The 23515-nt window shown below is 43.9% G+C and overlaps 1 protein-coding gene across 2 annotated transcripts in view; it reads right to left on the bottom strand.

Moving 5' to 3' along the window:
• Positions 1–23515, bottom strand: part of Enox1 (ecto-NOX disulfide-thiol exchanger 1) — a 561234-nt gene that overhangs the window by 134739 nt on the left and 402980 nt on the right. For both annotated transcript variants that reach the window (XM_057786570.1, XM_057786569.1), the window contains exons 7-8: positions 1679–1852; positions 508–714 (exon numbers count right to left, since the gene is read on the bottom strand). In XM_057786570.1, coding sequence (XP_057642553.1) covers positions 508–714; positions 1679–1852 — 381 coding nt within the window. The remainder of the gene's footprint in view (positions 1–507; positions 715–1678; positions 1853–23515) is intronic.

Consider the following 23515-nt stretch of genomic DNA (forward strand, 5'->3'; position numbering starts at 1 on the left):
AAAACCTGGTCCTAAGGATAAGGATGGTCGAGCAGCTGCTAAACCACCGAGTGCGGGATGACCGCAGGCCTAGCACAGGCCCAGGAACAAAGTCCCTGTAAGGAGGGCGATGTTGCTTCACTATCCCTGGGGTGAAGACTGTAAACGCACTTTTCAAAAACTGAAATTATTCTGAGAGAGTACTTTACTCCCCCAGAGGATTACATCCAATAATAATAATGGTTCTCAGCACTCAAAATATTGCTTTTCATCTAATATGTACTTGAGAACATTAATTAGAAACTCCATGGAATTCCTCAAGACTGGATGGTGGGAAATCCTGCCTGTGGATAGGCACGGGGCTTAACAAAGAGCACGTGGCAGCCAAGCTAAAAGGTGACTAACCTCCTTCTCCTGCCCCAAACTACTGGGACTTACAGTGCATTAAGGAAGAAAGGGAGTGAGCTCATGTTGATATCACAAAGCCGGACAAAAGGCCTAGCAAACCCCTTTTGGAAAGTGAAGTACCAGAAAGGTAAATGGCTTTATCAACCATGAATTCCTCGGCAAAGCGAATGTGACAGAAGTTCTTCTTGCTCTTTCGGATGGCTGTGATGTCCCCGCACTGCTCAAAGACTTCCCGGATAATTTCCTCCGTGGCGTTTTCTGGCAGGCCGCCGACGAACACAGTCTTACACCCTGGGGGGCGCTCTCTTGTGGAAGGCGGTGGAAGATCTAGCATCACAACGAAACACAAGAGTTTTGCCTTTTATTGATTGGCTCTTTACCACGTTTACAAGGCAAAAATTAGGCTTGCAGAGTCTTCTCCAGACTGTGGCACCGTCAATTTTTATACCAACTTATATCCCCCAACCCGCGCCTGCATCCCATCTCACTCCCTGGCAGTCACGTTTCCTGATCCTCTCCCCTCCCCCTCCCAACCTTTATTTCTCATCTTCATTTCTACACAGAGTGGCTATGCATGTCCGAGAAAAAGATAACACATGTTAGCATAATGTCATTTCTCTTTCACAACAGATACCCAGGGAAAATAATGGGGGCGGGGAGAGAGCGGCACAAAGTGCAAAACATGACGAAATGACAGCAGGATGAAAAACCTGGCTTGTTCCCGCTTTGTCTTCTTGCCAGCTAGAGGGGAGGCGTTGCAGAAGGAGGGAAACAGAGCCCACGAGAGCCTGCCACAATACTTACCTGGCTGCAAACTGCTGAGTCTGAATAAAACCTCCGCTATTATTCACATTTAAATGAGCACACTATTAAAGTTTGAGGAGGCCGTATGGAAAGATAAAGTGTGTGCTGTCACGACATTCTGCCTAGTTTATATGGAGATTACTAAGGCAATCTCCTGAAATGTCCACTTTAAATAGGCAACGCTGATTAATATGAATTAAAAATTCTAGATATTTAAGCCTATAAACTTAGTATCAGAGGCTAAATTAATCAACTATATAGGTGGTTTCAGTGAGCATCGTTTGGCCCAGAAATTCCAAGCTGCATATTCCTCCCCCCATTCCTTTTCCCTCAAACTGCCAACTGCCAGATTAGTTCAAATTTCTACCCAACTAAAAAACTTCAGACATTTTCTCCCATTCGTGAAGGCCTTGGATGGAACATCTCAAACCTGAAAATGAACACAATATACTTCAAAGGAAAAAGCAGGTATCTCGCGTCCACTTACTTGGATTTTGGGGGAAAAGTGTACAGCTTTTGCAGTGGATAATCTCTTTGACCACGGCCACTTCTGTTGGGGGTGGGGGTGGCACCAGTCCCAGGCCTGGTATCATCGGGTTAATGGGGGTGATTCCAGTCATCATGTTGAGGCCTGGATCAAAGCCTGGCATGCAGATTGAGTCTGCAAAGCACACAAGACAAGACTTTGGCTAGTGATTTTTTTCACCCTGTTGTTTCTGTTTGTGTTACTGTCCTGCACAGGCTAGTCAATTCTACATTTTCTCCTTTCCAAGTGTTTTTTCTTGGCATCTGATGGAGCCTTATAGAAAGCTATTCTCGAAGGGTAGAGGGAGAGAAAGAGGAGAGTAAAGAACCTATAACGACACAAAAAGGAAATTATATTACTTAAAATAGTAGTGCGGCAACAGAGCACAGCATATTGAGATGTGAAACCGTGTGCCATGAAGCTCAGCTAGTACTGGGAATGCAGCTTCCCGTTTCTTAATGTTAGGGTATTGTTTGCACTGTCTTATGATTTAGATCGTGGAAGGAACACTCAACATCGGAGTGCCTGTGAATCTAATTGTCAGCCCAGTTTTTAGCAAAAGTGCCTTCCTGCCCAAGTGACCTACATTTGGGAAGTTCCATTTATATGTGCGTGCTTCATAACAATCACTCGGGTCCCACCTAACCCATTTCTCCCAGGGAAGGGGCCTGTCACGAAAGAGTGATTATAATTGCTCTGACTGGGTTAGAGGCATGCAGGTATAAAATTAGCTATATATATTTCTGAAGTCTATTATATAATCACACCTACTGCCTTTTATTCTATCAATAAACATTTGGCCCACCCTTCTGAAATTTTTATGCCTTGTATCAAAACACAACTATAAAACGCAACAGAGCCGAGGAGGATTTTTCCATGTAAAGTGCTGGATTGATTTCTGAGTGTGACAATGAAGCAGATGATGTCAAAGGTGATATTCAAGGATTTTAAAAAGATCGTAAGCGTTGGCAAGGACGGAGAGAAAAGAGAGTCCTTGTATGAAGAAATGCAGCCATTGTGGAAATCAATACAAACAGGACTCTCATGGGCTCGTGATCCCACTGGTATGCATATATCCGAAGGGATGCATCAAGAGGCATCTACTCTCCCACGTGCACTGCAGCACGGGTCACAGCAGCCAGGGTGGGGAATCAACACGGATGCAGGAGCAGGTGGATGTGTTAAACAGCTGTGGGGAACGAGGAGTACTGGCCAGCAATAAAAAGAAAGGACCCGTGACATTATGAATGGCTAAGTGTATTAAGCCAGGCTTACAAATGCAACCAAGTGCCTTACCACCAAATCTAAAATAAATAAATAAATAATTGAATTGACAAAAGGACGAATAGAATGGCAATTGCTCTTCTCATGGATGGAGCGGGGTAGGAGGCTGGTCAAAAGATGTACAATTACCGTTGGAAGGAGGCTGGGCCTGGAGATCTGCTGTGCATGCTAATGACTATGGTTTCTAATGATAAATGTTTTTACAAGTGGGGGTAGATATTCATGAACGTGACCACTATATGAGGTAGTTCGTGGGCAGCTAAATGAAACCACTTCCCCATGTGTACATATACTTAACACTTTAAGGCATTATTCTGCGTGTGACAAACAGATCTGACTTCTCTGTCATTACAAACAGATGAAGCAAGACCTTTCTAACCACAATGCAAAACTGGATACAACGGAGATCTCTCCCTTGGGAATTTTTATCTTTGTAGAAAACAACACTCTCTCTAGTAAGATAAAGTTACCAAACAGACAATCCTACCAGGAGGACATGACGACCCTCTATCATGCTGCAAGGGCGAAATTAAATTACCTCTTCATCTCCTGTCTTCCCATCTCCTCTTAGGTATTTGCCCTTTGACCTTCATGTCCCCCTCTCCTGTTGGGTTCGCATGAGCATAGGAATCTTGGCCCTGTGTATGACTTTATTCTTTGTTTAGCTGTGCTGGGCAGTTAGACAAATCCAGCAGCAAAGCAATGATGGAGTTTATATAGAAGCCTGAAGATGTGGAAGGGCAGTCTTTTCTGCTAGCTACTGCAGACAGGTCTGCCTCTCCCTGGGTGGAACAGCCTAGGCAGTTTAGCCCTGATCTGTAACCCCGTGGACTAGCTTGGCTGTAGTCAGGTGGTTTTATTTTGGATGTGTGGTGTGCGTGTTGCGTTCCAGGACTCCACAACCCGTGACAGCGTGGCTCAGAACAGTGACGGCGAGAAGACGCGGAAGTTTAGAAAAGGACAGGGATGAGACCCAAACTGGTGGTTCATGACTTCATCTAAGATGTCACTGTGTCTTGACACCTCACGGACAAAGAATAGACATTTAAAGCATTTACACAAAATATCCTACATCATAAAGCAGACAAATGGCAGAGCTGGAACATGGGCCCAGGTCTGGCTCCATATTGAAAAATGTATAGATATGATGGTTTCAATGTTCTCATTTAAGATGATCCGACTTTATTCATTGCTATATCAGTTACTTATCTTTGACTGGGTTAAACACCATGACCAAAAGCAACTTGGGGAGAAAAGGGGTTATTTCATCTTACAGTGTATAGTGCATAACTGAGAGAAGACACGGCATGAACTCATAGCAGAAATCTGAAGGCGGGAACTAATGCAGAGACCATGGGGGACGCTGCTTACCGGCTTGCTCCTCTTTCAACAGATGCTGCACACTCACCAATGGCCTCTCCTGGCTTCTCATGGTGCCCAGGCTCAGCTGTCCTCCATGACCCCTTTAAGCCTTCAGAGTCAGTACCACTTGAGAAACTCTTGCACACTACCAAGTTTGGCTGCCAGCACAAGGTACGGTTTTGGCCTTTGGTCATCTAATACAGGATACCACATCTAAAAATGTTCCCATAAAACTAACACACACACACACACACACACACACACACACACACACACACACACACACTCTGCTGATGCAGTTAGCTGACAATCATAAAGAAATTCCAGGGCACAAAGGCTTTCCACGTCACAGTCCTGAAACGCTGCTCCCATAGGTGCGCACATTAGCCACGGGTTCCAGTGGGGGACCGCTGGCCTGCTTGTGCTCCTTGTTTAATCTCCTCCCATACATCTGTTTCTCTCCTGGCCTGGCCTTCGCTACGGTTTGCCAACACGGGATGATTTAAGGCTGGAGCCACTCAGGACTGCAAGCCCTGAAACTCGAGCTCCATGCATTACAATAAACAGATGTTTCCCACAAATGAGATGGGAGCCTGGTGCCTGCGTTTGCCTTTCGTTTGAACAGAACAGACGCCTGTCTGCTTTCTGTCTCGAGGCCAAATAGATAAATACTCAGCAATGGAGACAAAAGACAGTATATTCCTGAGCAGAATGTTTAGCATGGAACAGGAGTTACTTTGCCTTTTCTGAGGCATCAGTAGGACTAGACTGGGGTTTAATGAAATCTGCACGGTGAGTGCAGGGACTCGAAGGGGACTAGAAAGGAATTAACATAGTTACGTGGGACCACAAAGGATCTGGGATTTAATACAAGAGTGGGAAAGAAGGAAAGAGTAAGTCTTTTCTTTTAAAAAAATATTTTTAGCAATTTTTGCATAAAAAATTATTTCTCAAACAGCACAAAAGCATATTATTTACTAGTTCATTAAACTGAAGTAGCAGCTCTGGAAATCTAATACAGTCCTCAGCAGCCACAGGAACAGGGTCTGGAAATGCTGAGCACATTTCCCTGCCTGGCGGGCGAGAGCTACCCCTGTCAAGTCCGTGGACAAGGAACTACAGTTGCTACCCCAGGGAAAGAGGACACCAGCTCACACTGCAGCATGAAAGGGTCCATTCGAGGACGTAACAGCCTCACCTTCCTGTAAGCACTGCTTACGGACGAACCAACAGCTACTCACACTGTGGCCCCAGCTAGTTTTCTCCGTGTCCCTGGCTCCAAAGACGCGGGTGGCAGGAAGCAGAAACTGAGCGGTGTTTCTTGTTTCAGTTGGAAGGATGAACGACTCCAACAGCAGTCTGACTTTTGGGCTCTTACGGTTGGGATTTTACTTCTGGGATTTTTAGTTCTGTGCACGCCAGACAAGGACTCTAGCGCTGAGCTCTGCCTTCAGCATTCTCTTTCCTTTTTATTTGGAGACTAAGTTGCCCAGTCTAGCCTTGAACTTATCTTGTGACCTCAGATGTTCTGCAGCTTCCATAGCTGGTGGCACAACCCGGACAAGAGGGACTTTTTCAGAGAGTGGTTCAGAGAGTTTGCACTTAGGGTTTTAGTAGAATCACACCCGAACTAATTGCATTCGTTCATTCATTCATTCATTCTCATTTCTTGAGCACTTACTACTACACAATCTACCAAGGATAACAGTATAAATACTTCACGTGGGAAATCACAGAGTTTGATGGGCGCCAAGCCCAGAGAGAAGGTTGACTACATGAGCCAAATCTAAGAGTTATCCAGGAAAGCCGCTGCCAGCAGGGAGTCTCCTAAGTGTGAGGAATTCCAAGTACCTTCCCCAGCATGCCCCAGGTGCACAGAACAGGTGACCATGATACACTGAGAAAGCACAAGGCGTCTTGCAGACCACAAGGGTTGGTGCCATGCAAGCTGGTGAGTGTCCTTGTGCTTCTTGCTGGAGTGGCAACTCCTTGCATGCCAGACATCTGCCAGCCGAATCCCAGACTGGGTGAGTTGCCCTCATCCTCCTCTTCTCTTTGCTGATTTTTCTCAAGGTAGTGACCTGATCTTGCTTTGCCGTTTCCAGTGGATGCCTTAGTAAAGAGCGGCCTGATTGAGGTGAGAATCTTTCTTCACTGGGGGAAAAAAAAGGCAGTTGGGTCTCTCTCAGATCAAAGTTGCAGATAAGTAGGTCAGGTGTGAACAGAGGAAGACAGGCTGGGGCTGAGGATGAGGGAGGGGAACAGAGACAAGCTGTCGGTGCCAAAGCAGGTCTGGCCCAGAAGGCAGAACACAGTGTTCCAAGAGAATAAGAGGGAGGACAGAGCAATCAGGGTAAATGGGAACATTGCAGGCTCCCCCAGGGCCTGGGGTGTCGGTGAATGACTGAGTATACAGACTGCCAGCAGTCCACAGTCAGAGCCCAGGCAGGGCAAACATACCAGGGCAGGAACCCTGTCCACACAATATAGGACACACGTTACTCTGGTCCAGGGTTCTGACTCAACCCACAGGGAATGTATTTGGCAACAAGAACTCCGAGCCAGAGGTTAAGGACTGCTAAGCATCTGGCTAAACTCTGCCAAGCCTCGAGCTGGAGAAGCAACGCGGGTTTAGAAGCCAGAAGCAAAGCCTGGGCTTTGGTAAAGGAGGCAGGGACAGTAACTCATTTTATAAAGGAGAAGTAATTTCAGGGTCCCTCTATCCCATCTATCTGCCCCTCTCCGAGCCCTGGGACCTAGAGTAAGCTCAGAGTCTGTAGACACTGTGACCTCGGGCAGGAGAAAGAGCCTGGAGCCCCGCCCTCTGACCCTACTTCTCAAGCATGCAGCCTGTCTATAACGTCAGCACATATACTGTGGTGCTCTGAATGAGAGCGGCCCCCATAGGCTCATATATTTGAATGTTAGGTCCCCGATTGGTGAAACTGCTTGAGAAGAATTAGGAAGCATGGCCTTGTTAGAGGAGCTGAGTCACTGGGGTGAACTCAGGTTTCAAAGTCCACACCACTCCCAGGTAGCTCTCTGCCTCATTATTGTGGATCAAGATGTGAGCTCTCAGTTACCACTCCATCGCTGTGCCTGCTGCATGTGAGAGCAGAGAATAAATAGCTATTGTTTTAAGCCACCTGATTTGTTATGGTAACCCCGGGAAACCTGTACAAGGAGACTGTGTCAGGAAAGGGACCCTAAAGGGGTTAACAGTCCACTTCCCCCACTTTTTATTTTTGAGACAGAGTCTTGGTATCTAGCTCAGGTTTGCCTAGAGCTTTTTTCTTTTTTATGTAACTTAGGCCGGCCTGAAATTTACAATCCTCCTGTCTCAGCCGTCTATGTATGTTCTGAGATTACAGTCTCAACCTATTTCTTTAAAAATGATGTCTTCTGGTTAAGTGATGGGCATGTGAAAAAGTCATCTCCAAAATACACTCATTGGGATGATAGGCACAAAGATGCTCCTAAATAGTCTCCAAGAAAGAAATGCGCAGGCCAGTTTCCTGGGGGGCAGAACTCCCGTTAGATTTTCCCTTTGTGAGGAAACAAACCGTGAGTGTTGCTCTGGAGTGGTGGAGATCAGCTCAGTTACACAGATTACATGTTAAGGGAACAGGGTACTTCATAAGGTTAGTGAAGGCCGACAAGCAGGTTTTTTAGGGAAGCAAAATTGAAAATGCGCCTGCGATCTTTCTGGGGGGATCCAAAGGTGGAGAGGTGTACTTCCCACTTAAACCCAAGACGCACGTCCAGCATGTGCCCCTCCAGCTCTGCTGTGTACAGTTTATGAACAAAGACCTCATTCCATCAATAAAACCCTCTGGCTCCTTGACCGGGGATGCGGCGTTGGCAGAATGGAGGCTCAGCTGTCAACAGCTATTTTAAGTACTGTTGACTTAGGTGAGGAGATTTGTGTCCATGTTTGAAAAATCAACAAGACAGGAGGTGCAGACTGTTCTAAAACTTCTGACCAAAATGAGTACAGAAAACTGACCAAAGATGTCAGAAAGGTCCTTCCAGAACTCCACACCAGGAGCCTGCGTTTGAAACGCCAAACAAGGTGCAGGAGACAAGGGCTCATCCATGCTTGTGTGAAATGTGTTTGCACTGGGGGCCGGGTCATGAGAATTCAGTACCAGAGCCGATCCTGGGCACAGAGCTGAGCTGCTACCATCGGAGTCCAATACACCACACTGTCTTGACCTGTTGGGACTCAATCATTTTTTTCATTTTTAGGTGATAGAAAGAAATAGAAGCAGAAAACAGAAAGGAGGTACACCCCCAGGGATAGAAGTGAAGTGAGCTAGTGAGCTAGGAAAGACAGATGCTTAAGAAGCCCAGACTTAGGACAAGGTGTGCCTCGGACTCGCAAACCGTGCTGGCCAGGGACAGAGGAGCTGATGATGGAGCCGAGATTCTGCGCCCAAGGAACGTGACATTCTGAAGCTGAAATCGCATGGCTACTACTCCATTCTGTCTTCTAGACTGCGTGCTGAAGAAATTAATTTCTAGACATGTAGAATAATTGTTCTAAAGCTCTGAAGCCATGTGAGTGTGGAGAGGGAGGACCCCGAGTGCTGCAGCCGTTTCTCCCCTTCTTTGGGCTCTCCAGCTGCCTGTGGACACAGCTGGGGATGATGCATTGAGCACATGGACAATGGCCTTGCCGTTTCCTGAGGGGCTTCACACAAGAAACGGATTCTGTCACACTGCTCGGGACCTGGTAACCTGTGGTTAAATCCATTTTCCGTACTCTGAACTCTGGGCTCCTGGGACCAGATCTAATTTTCTCTCCCACCACTGGTCTTTTCCAGCAATGGTTACATCTAATTTCTCATTCGGTCTTCTTAGGCTCTGCTCTTCTCTCGGCTTCCCCTCCCTAGTCCCCACTCTGTATAAAAGGACTAGATGACTCTCCTAGAGCATCCTCATGCCTTCTCATTCACCAGCAAACTTGCCTTGCAAGCCAGGCTCAGACACAGAGACAGACAAGGCCTGCTCACTGCCGTGTTTGGAAGGGACATTATTGTCTGCTTTTCTGGCAGGTTCCTAGTCTGCAGAAATAACTTCTGAGACAAGGCCACCGGAACTCCTGCCATACATATATTTCCTCCAAAACCGTTGCTGTTGACTTCTACTTTGGAGGACTCTCGCCAAGTCTCGGAGATGCACATGAAAATTCTCTGAGGTCCTGGCATTGGGATCTCACGCGGGTAACATTACTTCCCAGCTCCCACTGTCTTCCTGTTTCTGCATCTCCTCTCCTACAGTCTGCAAACTCTCCGCAGGGCCAGGCATCTGTCCTCCTCTGTCCCGAATAACACCCTTGGGAAGGTCACAGAACTTCGTGTTTTCTGTTCCCTGTAAGGTTGTAGCCCTTCCTCTCAGTTCCTGGATGGAAGCTCAGCAGACAGCAGCAGGTAGGCATATGCCATGACTAGCTGCCGCCTGCCTTTGAAGGGGTTTCTGGATTGTTGTGTTCATTCTCCTTCCTAATTTAGGTTCTCATTAGCCCAAGTCTAAAGCACAGTAGCTCCAGTATCTCCTTTCTCACCCCTTCTTCCTCCCCCGTTCCTTCCTCTACTTTCTACCCCCATACCCCACTCCCAGACCTGGGATGAGCTAGCAATGCCCATGAGAGACCCACTAGAATATGGCCTAATTGGGGCCTCTAAATTGCTTCTTTCAAACGTCTTTCCATATCCCTATCTCATTAGCTGATGATTAATTTTCTCTCTGTATGATGTTAAGTGACTTTGTGCAGCGGGCTCATTACATAATGATAGGAAAAAGAAAAAGAAAACCTAAACAGCCTCTTGATGTGTTCTCTGCTTTGTCCAAGCTAATAAGCTTTCTGTGCCAGAGCTGACAGCAGAGGGAAAAAAAATAAACACCCCCCCAAAAAACAGAAACAAAGACCAAACCAGAAACAAACAAAAAAAACCATTGAGTTTGAGAAACATGTCTGAACACTTAGTCAAGCATCTATGAAATGCTTTTGAATTATTACACATTTATTTTTACATTACTCTGTCTTCCTAAGGGATAAAGACAGTGCGTGTATGCACTGAAAGAAAAAGTATTCTTTCTGGAGCACACCTTGTCCTTGCTCCACAGGGTTCCTCCCTTTGTTTGAAAGCAGGCAAAGAACCTGGCAATGGTCAACCAGTTAGCTTATCCTAGCAGGGAGGTAGGTCCTGCAGCACGAGAGTAGCTATAGAGGGGTCTGCATCTTCTCAAGGCAATGCACATGGGTTAACTTTCTGATTTTACTTATCAACCTCACTTTTAGTTTATGGAAACAGCTTACAGATAGGTAGCATCTCATAAATTAAAAAAAAAAGAACAAAGGAAAATCTGCTCAATATTTAATTTAAAAAATTCATAACATCCTCTAAGTAATTTATATAGGCTTCAATCTCAATTTCCTGGAAGAAGGGGTTCACACAACATGGAAATGATCTCTTTAAATAAGATCAGCATATGCAGACAAAATGTAAACTCTGAGTGGACTTCAAATCCTAGATAAGTATCATACTGTATGACCGAGGAGAGCTAGGTAACTGAACTGTCACCCTATCTCAGGGCCCAGTACCATCTTTGCCAGAAGCAGTATCACTTTCTGTAACTTATTGGTTAAGGGAATGGAAAGGATGATGACATTAACAGATTCCCAGGGTTCATAATAAAGGAACAATCAAAAGCAGTATTTGGTTGCTCAATCCACAATGTCACTGCATAGGCTGACATATGATTCTCAGCCACTAACACATGGCAATCTTTACATTTATCTTGATCCTCGGATAACAAGGATGGTAAGGGTTCTGGTACCATTCATCTTAGTAACACCGTGGGAAGGCAGTTTTACAGAGAGATGAGGAGCACCAAGAGAGTTTGCCCAGGGTACAAAGATGAACGTGGGCCCTACATGCTCAGCAGTGTGACACCCTGAAGTCAGACCTGCTCCCCACCTGCCCCCTGCCAGCTCATGGCTACAGCAAGGAGCGCTTGAACTTATAGTAATGAGGCAGGGGAGTGGGAAGGTAAGGAGAGTAACATTTAAATACACTTAAATAAAACACTTAAATCCACACAGGGTGTCCCCTATCTATCAGATTGGGAGTTAGAACACTCAGAAGAGAACAACTCTCCACACCACATATAACTTAAGGAGCCTAAGCAAATGCAACTTAACCAGAAAGGAAAACCCTGCAGTGGAGACCAGTGATGGCTCACCAGCTCATACAAGGCCCCGTGTCTAAGCCACAAGGCCACAATAAATAAAGAGACAGAAAAATAAGTATGAGTTCACATGTCCTCTGTTCAAACTGTCACTAGAGTCGAAGATGGGAAGACAAGAGAGAAACCAGAGGGAACGGCGCCTTAGCTAGGTCGGGATGCCCAGTTCCAGGTTCAAGGACAGATTTTCCCGCCTCGCTGACTCTGTGACTCTCTGTGCCTTACCCACCTCGCAATCTACAAAACTAGGAAAGAAATACTAGTCACAGAGTCACTCTGTGGATTAAATTACTTAAGATATGGAAAGGGTTTCAAAGCATGCCTGGCACACAGGAAGCTCTAGATAAATGTTGGCTATCATAATGATAATGCACCACAATAGAATGGGGCGTGTATATCTATGTGTGGAATATGTGTGCACACCACATAATTACGCACACTCTGTCACAAAGATTAGAAGTGACGACCAGCAGCATTCCAGCTGGGCTCATTCCCAGGCTCTGCATTTCTGGTTTTCTAATAACCTTGGGTTTTTATTAGTAATCCCAGTGTGTGTGTGTGTGTGTGTGTGTGAGAGAGAGAGAGAGAGAGAAGTGTATGTGTGTTACAAATTGCTTCCACAGTGTATGCTAACATTAAGAAGTAATTGGGAGGAAGTCTGAAGGTCTTGTAAGAAAACAACTGGAGAAGAGCCACCATCATTAAATTTCTCTCCAAGGGTTGACGATTAAAACTTTCCTCTTCCTGGGACCCAAGCTGTCTCTCTGCACCTGGGATGAGATGGGCTGTTTCCTCTAGATTCTAGGCTTTCTCTGTCAGAAACACTGGAAGTTACAACCAGACAATCCAGCCGTGCTCAGTCCCACATTCTGCATTTCTGTCTCCCTAATACACTTGGGATTTCCTTTGTAATCCTATTTCACTCATCCGAGGGAACATCTGTCTTATGCACGTTTGCATATGCATACCTTTATACTAAATTAAAATTGAGCAGCACCAGACGTAGAAAGCACCTTGTCACACCGCAGGGCCTGGACCGATTTAATATACGTGCAGTGTGCCTCTGACTGTAGGCAGCACTGGTACCAACTCCTCTCTCCTGGAACTAGGTGTTTCTTGCAACATCCTGAATATTCCCAGTGGCTAAATTTTCAGAGAAGTAAAATCAGCTGGAATGATGGAACTAACAAGTTGCACCATCAGAGCTGAGGCATGTTCTTCAGGGACTGGTCTGATGGCTCTTTCTGCCACAGCATGGGTCAATCACTACTCCATATCAGAAATTGGAGATGTAATCTTTCACACGGAAGACAAACTCCAGACATTTTTCTTTTTTTTCTGGGCATTTCGGGGTTAGAATCAAGGATTATCACTCAGATGCCCATTTTAAACTAAATTGTTTTCTCTCCATCGGTCAATGTGAAGAACCTTTCTGCTCTGCATTCAGAGGCTTTCATCTCATTCTCATGCCAAGAGCATTTGGTTCTGAATTGTTCTTAACCCTGTATGCAAGGCTGGATTTCCAGAATTTATGCATACTCATTATACATGCTGGTCTCTGAATACATTTCTCCAAGATCTTTCTTTCTTCTATAGACACACTAGGAACCTAAGACTGGGAAGACTGAAGGCATTTGCTTAGTAACCTGGAATCACAGAAGGGACAGAGTAGGATCCACTCCATCCTGACCTGTGTGTCTACCTGCCTTCGGCGTCCATGGCAAGGGGAGGCAGTGAGCACACGAGGACGCTTCAGCCCTGTATCTACCTCAGGCTGCTTGGTTCAGATGTGAGGAAAAACCTCTCCCCTGCTTCACCTCATTTACGTGAGTGCCAGATTTGTGTGACGGATATTCACATGTCAGCAATTTACAAACAGTTAATCAGTACAAAAATGTAAATTATGGTTTGGATTTTTTTCTACTTTACCGTCCTTTGGGACTCCACACACAGTGGTGCTAAGTGAGTGCCTGTCTTGAGAAGAAACAGAGTTCCATATGTTATTCTGCATGTCAGTGTGGTTTAAAGAGTATATAGAAACATAGTGAGTGAGGATGTGGAGGCAAAGGAGGAGGGGAGAAAGACTGGCCCTCCTTCTTCTCACTGCAGTCTCTGGTTCTCTGAGAACTATGCCATTGTCCATGTTAGGGCTCACTGAAAGTTTTCTATAAATAGCTTGGAAATTAAGGAGCATATCATTTTTATTTTATTGCTTCTATGTCTTTTGGAGATACTTGCCCATTAAACGTACACTCATAACCTAAAAGGTCTGGGTCATGTGCTAGAGGTACACAAGCAGGTCAAAATCCAGAGTCCAAGGTGCTCCCTGTCCACGGTGATGCAAACACATTGGCATAGGGCTATGACAGAGTGGGGACAGAACCATACAGGTAACACCCATGCCATCACTGGGAGGAGAGCATGGGAGTCCTGAGCTACCAGGCGCCTGTCTGGGTGCACGTTATCTGTGTAATGAAGCCACTGGGTCTGTATTCAAATACAGAACATTCTGTGGTTACATATCCAGGTCAGAGAGCAGCTACACTCTGGGCTTGGGCCACCCTCTCAGAAGCAGCCATCTTCACAGCATTGATTGACTGCCCTTTCAAGGCAGAAGACCGCCCAGCACTTTGTTATCGATCTTTCTTTATCTGTATTATTACATGCCTTTCTCTTCTTCTCAACACATGGGCATTCTGGATCAGAGGCCCTGCTTAGACTGAGTGTGCATCAGAGGTGCCCAGGGGTGCAGGACACAGGTTACAAAGAATAAGATTGTAGCCCTTTTCCTTTGTAGAAACAGAGAACAAGGGCCTGCTAATCTATATCTGTGTTTGCAACTGAGTGGGGACCTCCACTTGCCAGAAGAGAAATGTTGGCTTGGGCATTCATGCTTTTATTTAATTATGTTTTCTTGACTGTAGCAAAAATAGAACTTTTCATTTTTTTTTTCAAATACATTTGGTCAGTCAGTCAAAAAATGTTGAAAGCCCTATCATAAGTATTTAACTTTCTTCCACAGGATGATGGACCGGACATGAGGGGAGTGAATTCCTTCTGCATTGGATTTTTTTTTTTTTTTTTTAAAGCAGAGCCAAGTCAAGCTGAAATAAGAGAGGCTCCACTGGTAAGGTGAACTGAGTGGGCGCTGGGGGATCTGCCTGAGGCCTTCTCTGGGCAGTCTCCTTTTTCCTAATGTCTCGAGCTTAGAAACCACCAGCATGTATGGCTTACTGTCTTCAACAGACATTGTGTTTAAGGCATGTTCACTGGCAGGAACACAAACAGGTGATTTTACTATGACTAAACATCCTCTTAGCTGACAAATAAAACTAAAAACAAAGCCCCCCAAAGAAACAAAAGGCCTGTGTGATGGTTATTCTGGGTTATCAACTTAACAACATCTGGAATTCATTAAAACCCCAAAATGGCAGGGCACATCTGTGAGGGATTTCTTTTTCTCTTTGCTTAATTAAATATTTAAACTGGCAAGGTCCATTCCAACCTGGATCTTTGAGGTGGGAAGACACACCTTTAATCCAGAGCTTTTGAGGTTGGAAGAAAAACTTGAATCTGGGCCACATTTTCTGCTGGAGCCTACAGTAAGGACTTGAAAGAAGGAAGCTCTTTCTCTTTGTCTGCTTGCTTTCACCCTCACTAGCAAGTCCAATCCTTCCCTGGCATTAGAACACACTTCTTTAGGATTCTAGTGTATATCTGTTATGGCAGCACCAGGCCAGCACTGGCAATGCTAACATCCTAGGAGCTAGCACATCTGAGTGGGAACATGTAGGTCAGACCACTCCTAAATTCAACTAACTCAATCCTGGCCATTCTCCATTAGCCTCCTCTCCTGGGCTGACCTGCCTTCCTCCGGCCTCTCCTGTGGCTCCTCCCAGACACATTTCCCTTCAGAAGGACAGAAGGACAGCTATAAGGCTCACTACTCAAGGTTGTCCTCCCTTTTCCCACTGTGTACTTATGATTCTTCTGCATCACCTGTTCTTCTGACCTCGGGGTGAATTATCTTCTAGGAACAAGTCTGCCATTGGCAGAACACCGTGGCTGTCCCAGATGCCTCCAGATGAGTCACTGAGAAAGGTATGGAGAGAAGGGAGTCCTCACTTCTACTGAGTGTTCCAGGTGTTAGGCAACATGCAAGGAAAATTTCCAAACCTTATCCCAGTTAAGGGTCATGACGACCGTGCAGGAGAACTTATAGTCTGGAGACATTTAAAGTTATCGTAAGCTAGAAGAGGCGGAGGTAGAGGGCTGGAGACACAGCTCATCGGGGAACAGCATGAACTGCTGCAGAGGAGCTCAGTTTGTTCACCTACATCAAGCTGCTAACATCTGCCTGTAACTACGGCTCTGGAAGGGGGCGGGGGCATGCTGCTTCATGGATGCCTGCACTCACTGTACATATCTATACACAGGCATACCACACATGTATACACTTATATCTATACACAGACATACCACACAGGCATATACTTATATCTATACACAGGCATACCATACAGCTTATACTTAAAATCAATCTTAAAAAAACCAAACCGTAAGAGTCAGAACTCAAAACTAGACCACGCCCTTTGCAATGCACTTTGTGGCACCACGGCTGTTGATGGCAAAAGCCTGAACTACAAGGATTATGGGCGTTGGTCACTGCACAGGGCAGGAGTGATCTTGCCCTGGGAAACACAGTATGATCGTGTCATTGTTTGGAGGCCAGCATCTGTTCTGTTTGGTCAGTACCCAAGACCTATCAGTTTTTAAATATTTGGGTATAATTGTTGCTGTTATCAAAATGGAATAGGTGTCAAGTAACAGATGTTTGATTTCTGCTTCTGGCCAGGAGAGAGTAAACTGTTCTTAGATATACTCTCCCACCTGAACTCACTAAGAACCCAGATAAAACATATAACATGTGGCTCTCAGACACCAGACACCAGACAGTGCAAGATAATGATTACTGAGAGAAGAAGAACAAACAAAGGGAACTTTGTGATTGTGCTGGCTCCCATAACTCAGGGAGACACAGCCCCGAAAGAGCTCAGTAACTCCCCCAAGTACAGATGCAATTGCTCATCTTTGCAGTAGACAGGGTAGTGTACAGGGTAAGATATCAGAGACAAAAGAGCACACACACACACACACTCACTCATAAACACACACATACATACACACACACTCACACACACATACACAATACACACATATTCACACACACATACACACATAGACACACACACACACACAGAGAGAGAGAGAGAGAGAGAGAGAGAGAGAGAGAGAGAGAGAGAGAGAGAGAGGATTAGAGAAAATAATTCAAAGAGACAAGGAAAGGTTAGGAGGAGCTTGTGTCTCCAGTATCTCCATTGGCGAGAGCACAAAGCCTGTAATCCCTGGGCTATCTGGCAGAATACTGAGAATGACATTGGCTAAGTAGCACGGCCCTGACAAAAGCTGCTCTGACCTCCCCTAATAAAGCTCCAGAATGTCATACTGCTTTGTACTGACTTCAATGTGTTGATGTGCTCTGGAGCGGGCCTCAAGTATATTTATAGGGCAACAAAAATATCTCGCGCTCAACGTGGTAAGATTTACAGCACCTGGCAACCAATGAAACATTACCAGATGTGACAAACTAAGCCTTGGATCTCTGAACATCTTATTCTATATGTCAAAGAGAATTAGGCTGCGGGTGGCACTCATCAGTTGACCTTCTGAGAGATTAATTCTGGGGTATTTCAGTGGACTTCATATTACAAATTTCCTCAAAAAACAAAAAAAACAAAAACAGGAGACAGAAGGAAAGAATCGAATGACTTGATAAGAGAATGAGCCTGTGCTGGCCTTAAAAGTGAAAGGGCCATAAAAAACTGAATGGTCGTAGACATTAAAAAATGGTACAGAAATGACCTCTGGCCTGCGTCAGTAAGGGACACAGCCATGGTGATGCCCTGATTTCAGCCATATCACAGGCTTCTAACCGACAGAACTGTAGGGCAAGTCTGTGTTGTTTTAAGCTACAGTGTTGTCTCTCCTTATTCCAGCATCAGCTTAAAAGAAAGCAGGGATGCAAAGAAGCAAGAAAACATGACTTCAGATAAGGAGAAAAACTAAATCACCATAAATATTAAACAACACATCAAACAGTATACAAAAATATTAAATGGTAGCAATGCTGTTCTGAATGGATAAAAGGTAGACATACTGAAATATTAGAGAGAGATTAAGAACTTCAAAGAGGCTGTACAGATGGGGAGGACCCGAAGCAGAGGGTGTCACCCGGAGAAGTGAAGATGCTAACGTTCAATAGCGAGCAGACCTTTACTGAGAATTTAGTGAACTTGAGCAACAGCTAAAGGAACGATCAGAAATGAAACAAAAATATAAAAACACATTAACTAAAATATTAGTGGCTGGAAAGAAAACTTCAAGCGGACTAAAGTATTTGTTCAGAACGTTATCTGAAGAAATAATGACTGAAGATTATTCAAATTTGATAGAAACTTAAATTCATACATCAGAAAAGATCTAAAACATAAACACAAGAAATGTGAGTAAGAGTGCATGAAGACACACAATAGTCTGGCTACTAACAACGGAGACAAAGTCATGAAAGCATCAAGGAAAAAGACAGACGTACATTCAGAGAGACAAACTAAATGAGAACAGATTCCCTGATGGAAGCAGTCGAAGCCGGAAGACACTGGAGCCCCCTTAAAGATGCACAAGAGAAAAGAACAACACAAAGAGCCCAGGGAAATCTATCAAGAATGAAATCAACAGACAGCTTTCTTTCAGAGATATTAAGTTCAAAAAAAATTCACCATCAAATCTGTAAGGAGTATGGAGTCGGAACTCCCGAGAGACATATTATATCAAGAGATGAATAATATAAGGTATGTCTTGACCCGCAAAAATAATGGGTAAGATATGTGTGTGGCTGATTATATAAAACTTTACCCCCTATTTTTACCCTGTTTACAAAACGATTAAAGGCTGGTTAGACGGCTCAGCGGATGCAAGCACTTGCTGTCATGCCTGGTGTGTCAGGATTTCTATGGCTGGGATGAAACACCATGACCAACAGGCAAGTTGGGGAGAAAAGGGTTAATTTGACTTACACTTCCATATTGCTATTCTTTATTGAAGAAAGTCAGGACAGGAATTTAAGCAGGGTAGGAATCTGGAGGCAGGAGCTGATGAAGAGGCCATGGTGGGGTGCTGCTTACTGGTTTACTTGCTCTGGTTTGCTCAGCCTGCTTTCTTATAGAAGCCAGGACCACCAGCCCAGGGGTGGCACCACCCACATTGGGTTGGGCCCTCCCCCACTGCTCATTATTTAAGAAATTGCCTTACATTGGATCTCCTGGAGGCATTTCCTAAACTGATGGTCCTTCCTCTCTGATGGCTTGAGCTTTTTGCTTGTCTCAAGTTGACACAAAACTAGCCAGTGCACCTGATGACCTAAGTTTTATTCCTGGGATTCACACAAAATGAAGAGAAATGACTCCCACATTTAATCTGCTCATCTCTATGTAGGAATAATGTCATATATGTGCAAATGTGTATGCACGCATGTGCACACAAATACACAATAAATAAATAATAAGTAAAAAATAATTGATGGAAATTATAAATTTATTTATTTGTGTTTTATAGTATATGCAAAAGTAAAATGTATAGGAACAGTCATATATAGTACAAAAGTGTGATTCATACATGAAATAGTCAAGAAAAGAGACAGGTATAATCACAGACACTACAAAAACAAGGAAGAGCTGGGCGGTGGTGATGCATACCTTTAATCTCAGCACTTAGGGAGGCAGAGGCAGGTGGATCTCTGTGAGTTCAAGGACAGCCTAGTATACAGAGTGAGTTCCAGGACAGCTGGGGCTACATATTGAAACTATGTTTTGAAAAAGAAATAAGGAAAAAAGAAAGAAACACTGGAATTAATCATGGAATGAACAAAATAAATTTTAAAATAAAATTTTAGCTCAGTCACATTGACGATCATGTTAAAAAGAAAACGGTTTAAAAACTCAATTAAAAATCAGGGCTTGTCAGATAATTTAAAAAGAATGAGAACCATTCATACGCTGCCTAAAAGAAAACATTTTGAATATAACATCACAAACAGACATCATAAAAGAACTTAAAGACTATACCATGCTAACAGTAGTTAATAACAATCAAAGTTGGTTTCAGACAAAAAATTATTACTAGATGTAAACACTCATTTCATTGTGATGAAAAGATGAATTATCAGATAAACATAAGTATCCCAAACATTTTGTTCTGGATAACAGAACTGCAGTTAAAAACTAATAGAATAGAAAAGTGAAATATAGAAATCAATATTCTATAAATATCAACCCTCTCTTAATAATTTCTAGAATGCATAGACAGAAAATCAGTAGATATAGAAAATTTAAACAACATTGGCAACTAATTCAATGTAATTGGTTCTTATAGAATGCTCGAGTCAACAGCAACAGAAAACATTATCTTTGTCTTTTTTTTTTAAGTACACGTGGTACATTTATCAAGACGTCACATTCTAGGCATAAATAAAATCTTGATGATATTGACACAAATCACACATAGAATTCATATTATTGGTCCACAAAGAGATTAAATTAGAAATTAATGATAAGAAGATACCCAGAGAATCATCAAGTAATTGGAAACTAAACAACATATTTCAGAATAACCTGTAGGTCAGAAAGAAACCAAAAGAGAAATTAAAAAAGCATTTCAAACTAAATGAAAATACAACACACAAAACCCTTTGGGATGCAGCTGAGGAAGCATTAGCAGAGAAGTTCAGAGCACTCAGTGGTTCTATGAGCAAGGCAGAAAGGCTTCCGAGCCCCGGCAGTGGCTCCTCCTGAGAAAACTAGAGAAAGAACAGTAAGCCAAACCCACTACAGGGAGAAGCACAAATAATAAAGACAACGCAAGTCAGCGGACGATGAGAATAAATGCTAAGAGAAAAATCAAGCCAGGCACCAGGTTTGTGCGTGTGAAGAGCAGTAAAATTAACAAACTAGTGAGCCATGGACAAAAAAGAATGGATAAAAGCTCACTGATATTAGAGGGGAGAAAGATGGCATAGTCAAAACCCTCTATGTGCCAAGTATAAAGGAATATTATGGAGTGCTATGTCAATAGATATGACAAGCCAAATGGATTCCTTGAAAAACACGAAGTGTCAAAGTCCCTGGAAGAAATCACTTATGTAGCCAGTTATCTATTAAAGAAGTTGAGTTTCTATATATAATAAGTCATATAAAAGTTTAACTTAAAGGGCTCCAGTAGGGAATTAACCTTGGAAAAATCAAAGAAAAAGAAATACTGATTATACACAAACTTCCAGATATATGAAAACTGGTGTGTGTGAGTGCATGCGTGTGTGTGTGTGTTTCTTGACAACTGACTTTAGGATTCAATCATCCCTCTGATACCAAAATCAGGCAAAAACAGAAGGAAAGAAAATTATACACAACATCCGTCATCAACTTTTATGTAAAATTTGCATATAAGCTTTTGGCAAATTGAATCTAATGATCTATATAAATGATAATGTCTCATGAACAAATAGAAAAATACAAGGCTAGCTTCACATTAAACACACAACCACCACAACAGAACCAAATGACACCACACTAGACTAAAAAGAAAAGATGTAGATCATCTTAATAGATGCAGGAAAACATCTGGCAGAAAACGGCATCCTTTTTCTTAGCTAAAGAAAACTTCCCATGGGAAACTTCCTCCATGTGCTAAAGGCATGCCTTTGCTACCTGTCTGTATGCACATACCAGAAGACTAGAAGCCAGGGAAGCGCTCTCTCTCTCTCTCTCTCTCTCTCTCTCTCTCTCTCTATTTTTTTAAAAAAATTTTAATACTACATTTTAAATTCCAACCACAGTTTTCCATCCCACCCCTCCTGCCCCCACTCACCTCCCCCAGTCCACCACCTGCCCCATCCACTCCTCCCAAAGGGCAAGTGTTCCCATGGGGAGTCAACAAAGCTTGGGCCTTTAATTTGAGGCAGGACCAAGCCCCTCCCTGCTGTATTAAGGCTGAGCACTGCATTCCACAGTAGGGAATGGGCTTCGGAGAAGCTAGCTCATGCAGCAGGATAGATCCTGGTCCTATTGCCAGGGGCCTCTCAGACAGACCAAGCTCCACAATTGCCCCACATGCGGAGGGCCTAGTTTAGTCACCTGGAGGCTGCACAGCTGTGGTCTAGCGTTCATGAGTTTCCAGGAGCTTGGTTCAGCTGTCTCTGTAGATTTCCCCATCATGACCTCAACCTCCCTTGCTCATATATTCCCTCCTTTCTCTCTTCCATTGGATTCCTGGAGTTCGGCCTGGTTTTGGGTTGTGGATCTCTGCATCTGGTTCCACCAATTACTAGATGAAGGCTCTATGATGACAGTTGGGGCTATTCACCAATCTGATGACAGGGAAAACTAGTTTGGGTACCCTCTCCACCATCGCTGGGAGTTTCAGCTGGGGTAGGGTGCCATCTCTCAACACTTCCATTCAGCTAGTGGCATACAGGGCAGCACGGACCACTCTCTGAATATCTCTAATGAATGAAAGAAGCCAGGAATTCTGAAATGAAAGCCCAGATAGTTCCACTCATATGAAAGTTTGTCATAAAAATAATTTGCAGATAGGCAGAGGAGAAGTGGTTCCCGGGATGTGAGAGGGGGGCAAGAGTGTGAGGAGAGAATATTAGAGGAGGAACTGAGGACTTTTTGGCATGGCTGATATGTTCCTCCTCCTCCTCCTCCTCCTCCTCCTCCTCCTCCTCCTCCTCCTCCTCCTCTTCCTTCTTCATGAAATGATCACACAGGCTACAGTTTATCACATGGTACAGCTTAGGAGTTCTGCGCTCATCATATGTCGGTCATACATCATTGGACTAAAAATAGTAGCATCTTAGATCACCTGTACATTGATATCACTGCCACAGTGACCAGTAAGACCCACACGGTCCATGTCTCAGGGCATTCTTTACTTATTTATAGGCGGGCTTTGCTGTTCTAACACCAGCTTAAAAACCATCACATGTGTTCAAATAAAGCTTTCTGTGTAAAGTACACTTAATAGATCTTGATAGAAACACAGCTATATGCCAATTCTACAATCTTACAAGTCAATAAGAACTCTATTTTGGATAATGGATGAGCAGAGCACCATCTGTCATGAAGGATGGCCCCAAGACCTCAGAAGAGTTTGAGAACTGTAGATGATTAGGGGGAGTTAAATTAATCCTCACCTCCAACTCAATCCAAGAGAGAAAATGTCTCTCAAGTAACATAAAAACTTGTGAGACTTAAGATGTCACTGCACATCTGAATTGATTCCATACAAATTCTTCTCCCGATGTGCTAAATTTCAAGACTTTCTTGGAGCCGTGAGCAGAATGAGAAAGCACAGATGGATGAAACTCACAGTAATAAAGATTCAAGGCAAGCAAACCTTAAAGTCTATTTGGTGATTAAAATATAGTTGAGGCAAGAAGCGTCATTATCTCAGGCACAAAGGTAAGCAAGAAGCTGAAGATGCTTTAGGGGCAGTGACTCTTTTAGTATCATCATTTTGGCTGGCAACCCATTGGAAGCTCACACATTGCTCTGGTGTTTCCTTTAGAAGTAGCATTTTGAATGACTACTCTATGCTCAATAAGTAGGGTCTATTGAGGTATTACAAAGACACAGTTCCCATGGCATCATCCACAAAGGCTTCCCTCAGTCTCCTGTGGCCACTGTTGCTAGGACTGCAATTACAGGAAGGGCTCTGGGCCAAACAAGAAATGACCCAAGCCCATGGACAGTAATTCTCCTGACAACACAGTCTGTTGTCGGCAGA

The sequence above is a fragment of the Chionomys nivalis genome, chromosome 12 (assembly GCF_950005125.1).
Source record: "Chionomys nivalis chromosome 12, mChiNiv1.1, whole genome shotgun sequence".
In the NCBI taxonomy this organism is placed as follows: Eukaryota; Metazoa; Chordata; class Mammalia; order Rodentia; family Cricetidae; genus Chionomys; species Chionomys nivalis.